Source organism: Citrus clementina, unplaced genomic scaffold (genome assembly GCF_000493195.1).
Source record: "Citrus clementina cultivar Clemenules unplaced genomic scaffold, Citrus_clementina_v1.0 scaffold_2, whole genome shotgun sequence".
NCBI classification, from domain to species: domain Eukaryota; kingdom Viridiplantae; phylum Streptophyta; class Magnoliopsida; order Sapindales; family Rutaceae; genus Citrus; species Citrus x clementina.
Genome location: NW_006262688.1, coordinates 8,962,138 through 8,979,358, shown reverse-complemented (window position 1 = coordinate 8,979,358; position 17,221 = coordinate 8,962,138). Strand labels below are relative to the sequence as shown.

The following is a 17,221-nucleotide window of genomic DNA, read 5'->3' as shown; positions in this document are numbered from 1 at the left end:
ATAAAAATAACTAATTTGAAAATTTTGATATCGTTTAGTCAATGAAGAGAATATATATATATATATATATATATAGAAAATAACACAAAACTTAGTATAAAAGATACAAAAGATTAAAAAAATTGTATTGTAGTAATTTTTTATTTTCTAATAATGATTATATTATTATTTTTTTACACATCATTATTGTCAATCAATAATGCGCAATAAACAATAAAAATATTGATGTGAAAAATCTGTGACACTTTTTTTTTAATTTTGTTATTTCAAGGATATAGAGATAAATAATTTTAAATCAATTTTTTATCTATTTAATTTTTTTAGGATTTAAATTTGTGTTGAAACAAAACAAATTTCTTCAAACACTTTGCCTACTCTGAGCACAACTATTTTGACCCAAACCAATGGCTTAGAAATTTCAAAAATCGGATGAGCAGTTTGAATTTCACACAACTTTTTGACTGTTCTAGAATGTCTTGAAACATCAATAATTAATGCAAGAATTAGTGTTTATTATTATTACACTAGATTTTTTGTCACATATTTAAAAATACTATAAAATATTAATTTGATTATCATAGTATTTTTAGTAGGTTCCAAGTGCACACACATCATAATATTATTTATTTACTGTATAGTTGATTAGTTCTTCTGATATATTTAAAAAAATTTTAAATGTAAAAAAGAAGGAATAATTTTGGAGGAGCACCTAGACTTTTCCTCCAAACGGATGACTTACGCTGTAGGGGCTGGAATGGAACGTATGACAACAATTCAGTCATACCCGTATGCCCAATGTTAGAGGAACTCTGACGATGGTTACCAGAATTCTAAATTGTGACATCGACTAGTTTCCTCCACAAAATATCATCAAAAATATCATTAGCAAAGTGCCAAATAATCTAATTTTATGAACCACTTCTCAATTATAATGCCCTTAAAATAAGTTCAGTTAATTTTTTTTAATACTGAATTTAGTTTTCTTTATACTTAATGGTTATGTAAAGGTGAAAATCTAAACGTCAAGGTTTACTTCAATTGATTATTCATCTCATCTAGTTTAAAAGGCCAGCACACATCAACAAATTTAAACCCAGAAACAAGAAAGAGCCAGACAACATCAGCCAACATGAGTTCAATTTCTTCTGATCATCATGTGGTTTTATTCCCGTTCATGTCCAAAGGTCACATTATACCAATCCTCCACCTAGCTCAACTCCTCCTCCGGCGTCCACGAGTCACCGTCACCATCTTCACCACTCCGGCCAACCGTCCATTCACGTCAAAATTTCTCTCCAACACCACTGCCTCGTGCTCAATCATCGACATCCCGTATCCCGAAAACATCCCTGAAATTCCTGTCGGCGTCGAGAGCACGGACAAACTCCCCTCCATGTCACTCTATGTTCCCTTCACTAGAGCCACCAAGCTCATGCAGCCACACTTCGAACGTGCACTCGAGTCCCTTCCGCGCGTCAGCTTCATGGTCTCTGATGGCTTTCTCTGGTGGACTTTAGACTCCGCTAATAAGTTCGGCTTTCCGAGGTTTGTGTTCTATGGCATGAACAATTATGTTATGTGTGTGTCAAGCAGTGTCGGGGCAAACCGGTCGCTGTCGGGTGTTCAGTCAGATGATGAGTTAGTAACTCTGCCTGAGTTTCCATGGATTAAGATCACAAAAAAAGATTTTGATCCCCCAATCACGGACCCTGAGCCAAAGGGTCCTCAGTTTGAGTTATTTATTGACCAAATTGTCTCGACTTCAAACAGTTATGGTATGATTGTTAACAGCTTTTATGAACTTGAGCCTCTCTTTGCTGATCATTGCAACCGCGTAGTCAAACCTAAATCCTGGTGTGTCGGACCGCTTTGTCTTGCCGAGTTATCCCCGAAAAATGAAGAACCGAAAAACGAACTGTCGAAACCAGCATGGATTAGGTGGCTAGACAGAAAGCTTGATGAAGGAAGCTCCGTTATGTACGTAGCATTCGGGTCCCAACTCCCAAGCCGAGATCTCAGCTCAACAACTCAAGGAAATAGCAACAGGATTAGAACAATCAAAGGTGAATTTCCTGTGGGTGATAAGGAAGGCAGAGTCGGAGCTCGGAGACGGGTTTGAAGAGCGGGTTAAAGGGAGGGGACTTGTGGTGAGGGACTGGGTGAATCAGAAGGAGATTTTGTGGCACGAGAGTGTACAAGGGTTCTTAAGCCATTGCGGATGGAATTCGGCGCTGGAGAGCATATGCGCGGGGTTCCGATTCTGGCTTGGCCTATTATGGCGGACCAGCCGTTGAATGCGAGGATGGTTACTGAAGAGATCAAAGTGGCGCTAAGGGTGGAGACTTGTGACGGGTCAGTGAGAGGGTTTGTGAAATGGCAGGGGTTAGAGAAGACGGTGAGGGAGTTGATGGGAGGCGAGAAGGGTGAGAAGGCGACGACTAAAGTGAAGGAGTTGTCTGAGATTGCGAGGAAAGCAATGGAAGAGGAGAAAGGCTCGTCTTGGCGTTGCCTAGACATGCTTCTTGATGAGACTTGCAAATATGAGAAACAACTGCATGATGATAAGAACAATTACGAGGGACGGTAAAATTAGCTTCTTCATTTATAGTTTTTCTGCAACGATTTTCAAATGGACAGGCTGTTGTCTCCCGAAAATTTTGAAGTCTTCGAGTTTTCCTACTTGAGCATCAATTCGGTCAAAATTTTCAGGCATATTTTGTGCTATTTGTGTCGTTTGCACATTTTGTGCCGTTATTAAAAGCTGCTCGGTTGCCTTTCTGGAAAAAGCAAAAAGCAGTGCTGTTTTTAAATTAGAGTAATTATAGAGTCACAAATTTTTATATAAACTTATCTTATACAAATTAATATGGCATTAATTCATTGGTTGAATAAAAATATAAAATAATCAAAATAAATTATGTGGGTCAAGAGATATGTAATTCAACCAATGAATTAATGTCATATCAGTTTATACAAGATAAGTTTATACAAGAATTTGTAACTCTATCATTACTCCTTAAATTATATTCTATATTGTTTTTTTTTTTCTTTTAGAATGCAATAAATAAAGTTAATTTATTAAATAAGGGCAAATCATAACCCAATACCAAAACCTTCTCATAGCATTATTTACTTGATGTATTTGCTTATTGTATAACTTAAATAATTCCTCTGATATATTTTAGAATTTCTTTTAATCTAAGTATTTAACTGAATTCTATAGTCACAATAATTTCCCAGAAATATATTCATATGCCTAGGCTGCAAAACAAAAAAATCAAAATTTAAAAAATAAATCAAAGTTTTCTAAACCAAGAAAAATAAATTTATACAACAATTTGGCGCTCAAAATAACATCATTTGGCACAAATATATACGCCTCTCAATAGGCAAGGCATATATGCACTAGCACTACATCAAAAGTAAAGAAGTATATAAGAAATCTAATTATAAGATACAATTATTGTATTGTAGTGTAACATTTTATTTGTATTCAGTGCAATGAGATAGAAAGAGAGAAAAATTTCTATGGGTCGTGTGTACATCTTAATATGTCTCTCAATATGTGTTATATATAATAGTACCTTCAATTAGTAAGAACAAGTCATCTAACATATTCAGTAGATCCCATGATAAGACTAACTAATTTTTCTTAAATCGGTGGTCCAGAGAGCCATTAAACATGCCACATTGCCATCTCAGTGCAACTATTTTCTCATGGAAAGAAAAGCGTTGCAGAAAGGTTTCCTTGATGATGTAGGATGGTTGTTTATTACGAGCGGGATACTTTTCGGAGGGCATAATTTGGCTATGTGTGTCCGTTCTCAACATACAATATATCGTTTCAAAGTTTGCAGCGAGACAAACCAAATCCAGAGCCGCTTGTGCTATTTTGCCTAGTGGTCGAGTCAAAAATTCTGCTTTTTTCCAAATTATTTTTCAGTTTTAAGATATTTTGCTATTTTTCATATTTCTTCTAGGATTTTTATCTTTTTTTTCCTAGAATTCGGATTTGGATATTGTTTGCTTTCATTTTCTTATTTCAATTAAGAGAATTTTATTGCAAAATTATATTTCAGATTGCCTATTTTAGTAAATTCACAATATTTAGGGTTATTATATAAAGGGGTCAAAACCTCAACTTTGTTAATTTAGAATTATTCAATAAACTTCATTGTTCAGAAACTTTATTTCAACTATATTCAACCTTTACATTTCTATTTAGTTTGTTGGTATCAGAGCAAGTTCGTTTGTCATCATAATATGACTACACAAACAAAGGAGCAACCATCCCAAAGACGATGATCAAGAGACGCAGGTATCGACTATGGAGGCTATCGAACAGGCGACTATAAAAGCAGACTTGCAAGTAAGTGAGGATGTCTTTAACCCGAGATTGTTGGAGATAGAATTGGCAACCGAGAGTCTTAGGCTTTCCATGGACAAACATTGAGAGAGAAGTCAACAATAAAGAGCGAATCACGAAGAAGAAATTCAGGGTGTCAATCGTGGTGAACAGCCTGAAGATTTCAACCACGTAAGGATATTTAAAGGGATCAATCATGAAATAGAACCTCAAGATCAATCACGAACTAGCACCTCCGAATTTAGGCCTTGCTCGATGAATGCTAGTGCGCGTGCGTGAAGAGTTGGTAAATGATTCTGAAAAAGAAAAATCTGCGGAAGGATATAGGAGGCTCGAAAAAAGTTTAGATAACAAGATCAACGTTGATATTCTAGATTTTTATGGTGGGATGTATGTTGAATAATTTTTGGATTTAAAAAAATGGATAGTTTATTCAAATATATAGATATTCCTCAAGAGAAGCGCGTTAGGCTTGTGGCATTTGAATTGAACGACACAACTTTTTCTTGTGGCAAGACATACAGAATCAAAGAAGAGTTGTAGGAAAGCAATTCATATATGGTGGCCTAGAATGCAAAGGATGACGAAAGACTATTTCGTACCAATAGATTATTAGTAGCAGTGTATTTCAAATTATCAAAACTGCAGGCAAGGACATAGCAGCTGGAGACGAGAGAAATAATAAAGAATTTTACCCCATACATAGAGAAATAATATAGATAAACTCGAATTTCAGACATTTATGAAATATATTGGCAGTTTGAGACAAGAGGTACAAAATAAGATAGTGGCTATGATTTAGAATTTGGGCTCAGTAGTCGCTACGCTAAGAAATTGAAAAAACAGAGGTGGCGAGCTGTTTCTAAGAACTCAATAACAACAACTCACTAGTGTACAAAATAGAGCAAGTGGTCTTAGGGTTGAGAACAACCAGAAAACATGGGATGGAAGTAGTCAGACACAACAAATGTCACAATAGCAATTAAGGCAGCATCAAAACAACCCATTTGCCAATTGTATGCTGAACAAGTGTTTGAAGTGTGAAGAACCATACCATCGATCAAGTAAATGTTGTCAAAAGAATTTGAATTTGGTAGAGGCTAAAGTCAACGAGACAGAGGTAGTGTTGTTGAGGATGAGGATGACGAACAAGCTTTTGAGTTAGAGGCAGATGAAGGTGAGACGTTGAATTGTACTATACAGAAAAATTTATTGGTGCTGAAATATGAAGAGGATAATCAATTCAATAAGATTTTTAGGACACGTGGCACCATTAACGATAAGATGTGCAACATGATAATTAATAGTTGCAGCAGTGAGAAAATAGTTTCAAAGGCATTAGTGGACATGATGGGGCTTTCAATAGAAAAAAATCTTATACCTTACAGAATATGGTGGCTAAAGAAAATGACAAAAACGTGAGTAATAGAGGTATGTCATGTTTATCCTCCATTGGAAAAATTTATAAGAGTGACATGATATGCAATGTAGTGGATATGGATGCATGCTATATATTATTGGGCAGGCCTTAGTAGTTCGATATTGATACAGTCCATAAAGGAATGGATAATGTGTTTGAATTTTGGTGGAACCGTAAGAAAGTTCGATTGATGCTATTAACGAACAAAAGAAAGAATTCTAAAGCAAAAGAGAAGAACTTTCTAACTATTGTGAAGGGTTACTTAAATGAATATTGCAGTGGTTGTAAGAAGTTGCTGAAAGAAGATGAATTTGAGCTGAAAACTATTTCTAAAGAAGTGCAGCCATTGTTAGTTGAATTCACTTATATTACATTATTAGAGACACCAAAGAGGCTACCGTTATTACATGATATACAACATCATATAAACTTAGCTCCTAGTGTAAATTTACCTAACTTGCCCATTATCTCATGAGCCCTCTAGCATGCGATTTTACGAAGATAAGTTAATGAGTTACTGCAAAAAGTGTTAATTTGTAAGAGTATGATCCTATGTGCTTCACCAGCTTTGTTGGTGACGAAGAAGGATGAAAGTTGGTGTATGTGCATAAATAGTAAGTGAATTAACAAGATTACAGTGATGTATCGATTTCTCATTCCAACCTTTTGAGATTTATTATATCAATTAGATAGTGTACAGGTTTTCTCAAAGATAGACTTGCATAATAGATATTGTCATATCAGAATTCAACTGGTGATGAGTGGAAGAGAACATTTAAGACAAAAGACGGGTTGCATGAGTGGTTTGTAATGCTATCCAGGTTGTCTAATGCATCAAGCACTTCCATGTGTTTAATGAAGTAGGTTTTTAAGTCTTCCACTTACAAATTTGTTTTAGTGTATTTTGACGATATTTTAGTTTATTCTATTGATGTGGTTACACATTTGGAGCATTTGAGAATAGTTATGGAGGCATTGCAAGGAAATAAACTTTACATTAATATGAAAAAGTGTAGTTTTTTGCAAAGTAATGTGGAGTTATCATGTTTTATAGTTGGGGTAGATAGAATTTGAGCTATTGAGTCCAAGATCTAAGCCACTAAAGAATGGCCTATGCTCGAGACAGTGGGTAAAGTATACAACTTTCATGGGCTGGCAATGTTTTAGAGGAGATTATTCGAGGTTTTAGCACGATCGCTACACCCATTATGGAGGGCTTGAAAAAAAAGAAAATTCAAATAAGGAGAAAAACAAAAGGCGAGTTTGACTTTACTGAAGAAGAAGTTATCTATTGCCCCTGTGTTAGTCTTGCCAAACTCCAACAAGTTGTTTGAGGTCGAGTGTGATGTTTTTGGCAAGGGTATTAAGGTTGTTCTTTCCCAAAAAGGGCGACCAATTGAATATATGAGTGAGAAGCTAAACAAAGCATGGACAAAAGTGGTATATTTACGACCAAGAGTTTTATGCTATCCTTAGGGTGTTGAAGCCATGAGAGCATTACTTACTTTAGAAAGAGTTCGTGCTTTACAGTGATCATCAAGCTCCGAAGCATTTTAACAACCAGCAAAATCTAAGCAAGATGCATGTGAGATAGGTGAATTATATGTAGAAGTTTACTTTTGTTGTGAAGCACAAGTTTGGGCAGCAGAATAAGGTGACAGATGCACTTAACTGACAAGTAACTTTACTGGTAACTTTAATCAATGAGGTTATTGATTTTCAGTACTTGAAAGAGTTGAACATACAGGATAAAGATTTTGTGCATATTTGGGATTGTTGTGTTCATCATTAATGTGCGAAAGAATTTCCTTATTCAAGATGGTTATCCATTTAAGGCTAACTAGTTGTATGTGCCTCGGAGTTCTTTGAGAGAGCAGATTTTTCGTGAGTTGCATGGAAAATGCTTGGGTAGGTTGATAACTCTATGAAATAAGAGTTATCATGGCACTTTTAGACTTAAATCAAGATCACTTAAGAGTAATTGACATGTTTTTATTATTTTTGAATTATGTTTTGCATGAACATCAATTTAAGTTTAATTTTAATAAATTTGTTCGATTTCGAATAATTATGTGCTTAAATCATATGCATAATTGTAGGTAATCGGCAGCTCAAATTTCAAGTAAATGATGTTATTGCAATGGGCTAGCAAAAAGAACAAAAGAACATGGCTATAGAAGAAATGAAATAAATCTGGAACAGTGCAGATGTTGTAGCCATTGTTGTAGCAACCATTGCTGTGGCAATCCTGGAGCATTGACAGAAAAGATTTTGCATGAGATACTTAGCAGATTGCGATATGGAGTTTTCTAATTTGGAATATGTGTGCCCTAGACTTTCGTTTACCCTAATTTTCATATATAAAAGAAACACATAAGCAAATGAGAAGAGGAACCATCAACCAAGAAAAAAAAAACCGAAAAGAAACATAAGTAAAACAGAATTCAAGAGTAAGAATTAGGGCTCCATAAAAGGAGATTTTGCATAAGTCAATCAGAATTCAGTCCTTCTTATTCTTTTCTTATTGTCTTGTGTTGAGTGTTAGAAAATGCATATTTATAAAGGAGAAAACCGTCATTTTACATTTCAAGTCTTACTAACAACCCTTACTTTTATGTATTTAACATTCTTGTGATTTAATTACGTGTGTTTTATTTTAATTAAGTAATTTATGTATTTTAGGGGCATTATAGTCATTTCACAATAAAGGAGAGATCAGACGGCAAAACGGACATCACTTTTGAAATCAGGACGGTCGAAAACTTTAAGAGGAGCATAAAAGGAAAAATGATACTATTCACATGTACGGTACTATTCACGTATACGGGACTATATACGTTACTGTTCACGGCACTGTTCACATAGACGGATCGATGACGTGGCATTGACCGATGATATGGCATTGACTGATGAGGTGTCACGATCCTGTTGGACTAAAATTTTTATGTACTGTTGATGGTGACGTGGCAGCATATCAGTGGACAAAAAATCTCGCGTACGATGCATGCATCACACAGGATTATTTTCAACCAAACCGCGTTACTGTTCATCCGGGTCAAACCGCGTTACTATTCAAAGTCGGGTCAAACCGTGTTACTGTTCATCCGTGTGGTCAAACCGTGGACTGTTGACTGATGATGTGGCGCAATCCTGAGCGTCCAAACTGTTTTTAATCCGATGGCCATGATTTACTCCATGTATCTATAAAAAGGGGGCCTCTCCCCCCTAATTTGATATCTCTGAATCCATTTTTGGGATCCATTTTCTGTAATTCCTTCTCCATCTTGTATTTTCTTCGTATTTTAATAAATTTCCATTTTGCCCCTAGTTCAATTATGAGTGGCTAATTTTCTTTCAAGCTTGGGTTGAAGGTGAAGTCTCAACATGTGTCATGGGCTTAATTTGGTAAATTTATTTTCTCTTCCCCTCTAGTTTTTGTGGATGTTTTGACTTCTCGTCGACAAATAATAATAATCTTGTCTAGATACTGCCTTGGTTACACCGGCCCTCTAGTACAAGGTTATTATTATTTGGCACGATAAGCCCTTAACACCATATTGATTAGAGCGTGGTTCATGAGGTGTGGATTCCCCCTTCATGATTTAATTGGCATTAATACGGATTATTTAGCCCATGATGCATGTTGATACGGATCCAGATACCCAAGTACGTCATTTTAATAGAATTCTCTTCAATTTATTCTCGCCATTTCAATTCCAATTTTAGAATTTATTCTCACCATTTTAATTTAATTATTAGCATATTCCAAATCATTTCCACCATAAATCCAACTACCCATTTACAAAATTAATTCTATATATAATTAAAATCCACCTCCTCGTGGGATCGACACTCATCACCATTGATCTATACTACAATAGATTAGTGCGCTTGCGAGTACATTAAAATTTGCACAACATCTTGTTTACTCTTTAATCATAGTGATGTATTTGATGGGTAAAACTCTTTTGTTTATTTTACTTTTGCAAATCATGAACTAATTTAATTGTTGTTGAGTGATAGACAATCTTAATGGTTTATTGACTCAATTTATATGTTGCTGCATATTTGCTATAGCATTTTGTTTTGGTAAAACTTATTCTATTCATTATTTTGGCTGACCACCCATTTAATGATACAAGTTAAGAAAGAGTCACAAAAGGGCCTATTTTAGTGGAACATATCAGAGCAATACTTAGTTTTAGATTGAGTTTCCTGAGTTGAGTTTCACTTGATTCCAAAAGGGCCATGTTTAGAGTTCACCTTATAGAGTAAATAGAACCTAAGCGATTAATGTTATATCTTATGTTGGTATAACAATTGGTCACTGTTAGGTTGTATAGGGATATAAGACATCCAACAAGCGACAACTGAAGATACATAAGAATTTTGTCCAGTGCTGTAACAGATGCTGCAGCAACTGCACCTAAAATTACAAGAAATAGTCAAAACCATTAAGAGAGTTTAATCACTCAACTACTTTATTCTTATTTATTTTATCCTTGTGTCCGACGTGAGATTTTGTTTTCCTGCGTTTTAATTTATTGCATTTTATTTTAATTAATTAGTTTATTAGTTTAATTGTTCATTCTATTTTCAATTAAAGCAAAATTGCACTGTTAAGATTGTTGTAGCAAGTCTAATAATATCAATCTCTGTGGAAACGATCTTGAATATTCATCATTCTATTACTTGTTGTGTACACTTGCACATTAACACCAATAATATAGGAAAAAGTTACAACACAAACATATTGATCGAGATAACACCAAGGTGTTGGTCAAAGAGTGATATTATTGGCCGCAGTTGAATAGAGATGTACGCAAGATTGTGCGGAGGTGTTGGATTTTTCAAAAAGGCAAGAGGCATACATAGAAATATGGGTTTATACATGTTATTACCTGTTCTAAAGAATATTTGGTTAGATCTATCCATGAATTTTGTGTTAGGGTTGCCGCATACAAGAATTGCTTCAGTTAAGTATTTTTTTCTTTGAAGAGGTGGTGTATTTGCATGGTGTTCCAAAGACCATTACATCTGACAAGGATGTAAAATTTATCAACAAGTTTTAATGTCATCTCTGTGATAAGTTTGGTGCGGAATTGCAGTTTAGAAGTGCTTTTCATCTGCAGATAGATGGTTAAACGAAGGTGGTCAATTACACTTTGGGCAACATGTTGCGCTGTGTTCGTTGGACAAGCAACAAAATTAGGTAGCTGCCTTGTCTTAGATCTATTTTGCTTACAGCAATATGGTCAATCGATCTGCTGGCAAGATTCCTTTTAAGATTGTATACACTTGTTCCCCACACCATGTTTGTGATTTGGCTATCATGTCTATGCCAGCAGGATGAAGCAAAGCAGCAGATAATATGGCAAAAAAGGCTCTTTAGATTCATGCTGAGATTTGAGCTCATTTGGAGGCTATTTATGCTAAGTACAAGGCTAAAGCAAACAAGCGTCAATGCAAGAAGGTGTTTCAAGAAGGAGATTTGGTGATGACTCATCAACGGTGAAGTCATTTTCCTTGTATTCATGCTAAGTTGGAGAAGCGAAAATATAGAAATTTTTAGGATTGAGATTTGGTGATGGCTTATCCACGGTGAAGTCGTTTTCCTGGTATTCATGCTAAGTCAGAGAAGTAGAAAATAGACCTTTTTGAGTAGTAAAGAAGATTAATGATAATGCTTACGTGCTCCAGCCACTAGATGATTGGAATATTTCTCACACGTTCAATGTGGCTAATATTTTTTAATATCATCCAGATGATGAGGAGTTGCACAAGCCTAAGTTCTTTTCCAGGTGAGGGGAACTAATATAGGATGATTGTGTGTTACGAGCGAAGTACCTTCCGGAGGACATAACTTAGGCTATATGTTTCTGTTTTAGGCAAATAATATACTGTTTCGAAGCTTGTGACGAGCCAGTACCACTTGCATCATTCTATCGCATGGCCGAGCCAAAATTCTACTTATTTCTTGGTCATTTTTTAATTTTAAGATATTTTCTTATTTTTCCTATTTCTTCTAAGATTTTTTATCTTTTTTTATTATAAAATAATATTTTGGATTTGTCTATTTTGATAAATTTGCAATACTTAAAGTTATTATATAAAAGGATCAAAACCCTAACTTTGTCAATTCATAATTATTCAGTAAACTTTATTACTTTGAAACTTTGTTTCAAAAATCTTCAACCTTCACGTTTTCGTTTCATCACTTGACTTTAAGCAACATATATATATATATATATATCTATGCAGTAAATAATCTGGTTTCCTGGAAGATTGATAAATAATTCCAGAGAACTTTACAACTACGAGAAGATGTGTTGATAGGGTAAATATTCAACTACAAGAAGTACTTGGCAACAATTGAGCTTTAATTTCTTTCCCTAATTAATATGATTGCTCATTGTCCTGTTTCTTTCTTTTGCTGTTTTTTATCCGACCAATGAGCGGAGTTGAAGTATCGTAACTAGTATTAATTAATATGACTGATCATTGGGTCATCTTACTTACAACACAATTATAGAGCAAATCGGTTCAGACTAATTTCTTTAAGAAATGTAAATACAAGGGAATGAAACTATAAACCTGACGCTTTGTACGTAGGTCCTGCATAAATTGATTATTGTTTAGCATCTATCGGAGGAATAAAAACTACGGATGTGCAATGTGTCAGCCACAGCTGACGGTCGCCTTACCCCATCAAATATAAAGAAAGCTGCAAGCTCTGAGGTAAGAATTGTTGATTGAAAAGCTATAGAGAGCAAATAAACCAGTGAAAGTGATAAATCAGAAACCATTAGCATCACGAAGGAGAAGCTAAGCAGCTTAGCAATATCTAAAGGAGAGAGCCCACCAAACAGAAAAAGGGTATGAAAGAGCCATATTGTTCTTTCATTCATGCATCTGCCACATGTCAAAATTTACGTCCTGAAAAAAAAGACATCTTACATCTATTCAAACTACCCACATGTATATGAAGACTTGAAGAGGTCTTGTGTCATTATCATCAAAATAGTGAGGCAATGGCAATCGGTGAAACTTGACCGCAAAGAGCGTAAAAATGATAAGGAGATAAAATACTGAAAAAAAATAGGGAAACTTGTGGTGTAATTGTGGTATTGTGCTATAGTTGCATCCAGCTGTTGAATATCAGTAGACCTCACCAATCCAAGTGCATCCAACGGCTGGATACAATTGTGGCACAGTACCACAGTTGCACCGTAGCCTGATCCCAAAAAATAATTGTTATGATTATTTTTTATAGACGGATGATATCTGTACCCGATATTTTTTGTGAATTCACTCCATTTTTAAAAAATAATTATAAAAGTTACACATTATTTTTAAAATTTTTAAATCAAGAAGAGGTTTGAAGAATTAATTAATTAAATCTATGTTAATTTACTTTTTTGTGACTTATATTCATTTAGTATATTTGATTATGAAGATTGTTTTGACATAAGTTTAAATTGACTATTATTTTACCCTTATAAAGTAAAATTATCAAGAATTTACTTTAAATTCAATATTTTTCTAATTTGTATCAAACTTATTGTTTCTAATACTACTTTATTAGTATGATTATTATTATTTTATTTAACTAACATAGTGTCTTGATAGCACAATTGTTATGTAAATTATTAGACTATCAAATTTATGTCATTTACAGTTAAGGATAGTGAAATAATAATTAAGTTTCATTTTAAAATATTAGATTATAAGTCGCAAAATTAAATATTTAAATTATTAGATATAATAACTCATGTTTTATGAGGGTAATTTTATCTTTTTATATCATAATAATAAAATAGTAAAATAAAACTTATATTATGGGGGTAATTTTGTCTTTTTATATCATAATAATAAAATAGTAAAATAAATCTTATATTAAAATTTTATGATTAAAGATGTTAAAGAACCTAAGAAAAAATTAATAAAAGGATTTAATTGATTAGTTGTACAAAACTTTTATTAATTTATATTTTTTAAGAATATTGTGAACTCATTGTAATTATTTCCTAAAAATGGGGTGGATTTATAAAAATAGTAGGGTGGAAACATCTCCATCATTTTTTATGATGTAGGTTAAATTAAAAAAAATTAATATAAAGAAGAGGAAGCAATTTAAAAAAAAAAAAATCAAAAGCAATGCAGGAAAACGATAGATGAAATTGAACTTAATCATCATACCAAAGTGAAAAAAAAAAAATAGCGATTTTTGATGCTCTATATTTCTTTCTCTCTTCATAGTGGCAAGTTAGTTACGCCTACAAGGTTAATGCTCGTTTATTCTTTGTATTTTTAAAAATATCTCAAAACATTTCTGTTGTTAAACTATTAACACCCTTTCAGTTTACTTTTGTTCATGTTGACTTACTTTTACAATATTACCCACTTATAATAATATTTTGTTGACATTAATAAAAAGAAAAAAATTAAATTACCAATTAACCCTAAAAACAAAATAAAAACAAAAAGAATATATATTACTTTTTGTAGAAGCCCTCGTGTATTAAAAAAAAATAAATTACCAATTTTTTTGGACATTAACAAAAAAATTAATATATTAACTCAGTGTTCCACAACAATTAATATATATAATCTTTTGTTTCTATTTTATTTTTTGGGCTTAAATTGCTAATTTAATTTTTTTATTAATGCCTAAAAAAATTTTATTGTAAGAGGGTAATATCATAAAAGCAAAATAAAAGGAACAAAAAGTAATAGTAGAGTGTCAATAATTTAGTGGGAGGAATGTTTTGAAATATTTCCAAAAATACAAGAACTAAACAAGCATTAACCTCAAAATATAAGGACTAACCGTGTTTTTACCCATATAACAAACTTTTTTATTAAGGATCTGTTCTCATATCTCTGTTAAGACGTGCTTAATTCTTCTCTTCAAAGATAATTTTACACTCAGTTACTTTTTAATTTGTTATTAGGGAAAAAAAGCCACCCACACTTCTAAAATTTGCTTAAATGGTTACATAGACTCTCTCACACATACTCTTTTTTAATTATTGTACCTTTTAATTATAAAACCAAAAATTAACTTTAAATAAATTTTTATAATAAATATAAATAAAAAAATTGAAATAATATAGTACATAAAAAATAGATTTTTTTATAAATAATTTTAACTATTAAACGAGCCGTATTCTTCTTTCATGCATGCACTACATGTCAAAATTTACATACTAAAAAGACAACAAATCTCACATCTATTCAAACTCCTCACATGTACATGAAGTAGTCTTGTGTCATTATCATTGAAATGGTGAGGCAATGGCAATTAACTGAAAATGATTAAGAGACAAAATAATGACAAAAAAAGCAAATTCAAAAAATTTAATATAAACAAAGGGAAGCAATTTTATTTATAAAAAAAAACATCAAAAGCAATGTAGGAAAAAGATAGATGAAATTGAAGTTAATTATCATACCAAAATGGGGAAAGCAAAAAAGTGACTTTTGATGCTCTGTATTTTTTTCTCTCTTCATAGTCACGTATTAAGCCGACGTAATTTACTTCAAGGTAGAACAAAAATTTTCATTAATTTTGTTCTCATATCTCTATTAAGACGTGCTTAATTATTCTCTTCAAAGATAATTTTATTCTTAGTTGCTTCTTTATTTGTTAGGACGGGGATATTTTCACCTCACTATTTTTTAAATCCATCCCAATTCTAAAAAAATAAATTATAATGAGTTCACAATACTTTTAAAAAATACAAATTAATAAAAGCTTTGTATAGTAAATCAATTAAATCCTCCTATTAATTTTTTTTCTTAGATTTCTTTGACCATATTTGATAATAAACTTTAATATAAGTTTTATTATACTGTTTTATTATTATGATATAAAATGACCAAATTGTCCCAATAAACACGAGCTATTATATCTAATAATTTACGTATTTAATTTGTGACTTATAATCTAGTTATTATTTTTAAATGAAATCTAATAATTATTTTCACCACCCTTATATGTAAATGATATAAATTTGACAGTCTAATAATTTACATGAGTATTATGCAATAAAGACCATATGTTTAGTTTAATTAATGTTTAACAATCAAACTAATAAAGTAGTATGAGAAACAATGAATTTAGTATAAACTTAGAAAACAATTGAAGTTAAAATAAATTCTTGATAGTTTTATCTTATGAGGGTAAAATAATCAATTTGAACTTATGCCAAATCAATCTTTGTAATCAAATATAATTAAAAATATATATGTCACAAAAAAGTAAATTAAGATAGATTTAATTAATTAATTCTCTAAAATTCTTTTTTTTGAATTTTTTTAAAAATAATGTGCACTTTTTATAATTATTTTTTGAGAATGGGGTGGGCTAACCAAAGCTATAGGGTGAGTGTTGTTTGGTCACCCTATTTGTTACTAGGAAAAAAACAATGTACACCCCTAAGATTTACTTAAATGGCTAAACGGACTCCTTAATTTCATAAATAATCACATAGACTCACTTTTAACTATTATATCCTTTAATTATAAAACCAAAAATTGACTTTGAATGAATTTCTATAACAAATACAAATTAAAATTAAAATAATATAATACATAAAATAATAGATTTTTTGTTAAATTATTTTGAATATTAAAAGTTTTTTTAGTATTATTAATCTGACATATATTTTTTAATAATAATAAAATCTCTTTGATAGATTATTAATTTTAAACTAATTATATTTTACGTTCAAAATAATTTACAAAATTTATATTATTTTATTGATAATATTTTTAATTATGTTTGTGCTAATATATATCTTAAAGTCAATTTTTGGATTAATAGATTTTAGAATTAATAAAATCAATTGGGGATAGACTGATAATAAAATTAATATTAGAAATTATTTTCACTATATGTAGCTGTTTTATTAATTATAGTTTTGTGTATGTATTTATTTTGACTATAATCAAAAGATATAATAATTAAAAAAAGGTGCATGTGACCATTTATAAAATTAAGAGATTTATGTGATCATTTAAACAAACCTTAAGGATATGGATAGCTTATTTTGTTCTTATTAAGATATGGAAGTTACCAATTAACTTATTAACCTCAACATAGATGATTTATTTCCAAAGGAAAGTCAGGTGACCACGTAGGACTCAAGACATCTCAAAACTTGCATTGTTTTTTAGTTGGGCTATATCATACTATGTTTTTATGTGTAGCTTCAAGCTTTCAAGAGCAATATAATCATTTTAATGAGGTGAATATAGAATTGCTTATTTGTTTGGCATGTCTAAGTCCAAATGACTAGGTTTATGTTTTCGATAAAATTTATAGATCTTCAATTTTGATATTCCTTTTAAAAATTTTTATATATTGTTATTGTTTAAATTAGTCCTCACAAAATAATTTTAATGGATCCATCATGAAGACTCGATACGAA

General features: G+C 31.9%; 1 protein-coding gene across 1 annotated transcript; it reads left to right on the top strand.

Annotated features, from left to right (window-relative positions):
* The first annotated feature begins 1,014 nt into the window (after positions 1 to 1,014).
* On the top strand, positions 1,015 to 2,825 carry LOC18050970 (UDP-glycosyltransferase 90A1). The gene is given in 3 exon segments (XM_024191423.1): positions 1,015 to 1,999; positions 2,001 to 2,244; positions 2,247 to 2,825. Coding segments are annotated over 3 exon segments (1,455 nt in total). The 5' UTR covers positions 1,015 to 1,129; the 3' UTR covers positions 2,588 to 2,825.
* The last annotated feature ends 14,396 nt before the right edge of the window (positions 2,826 to 17,221 follow it).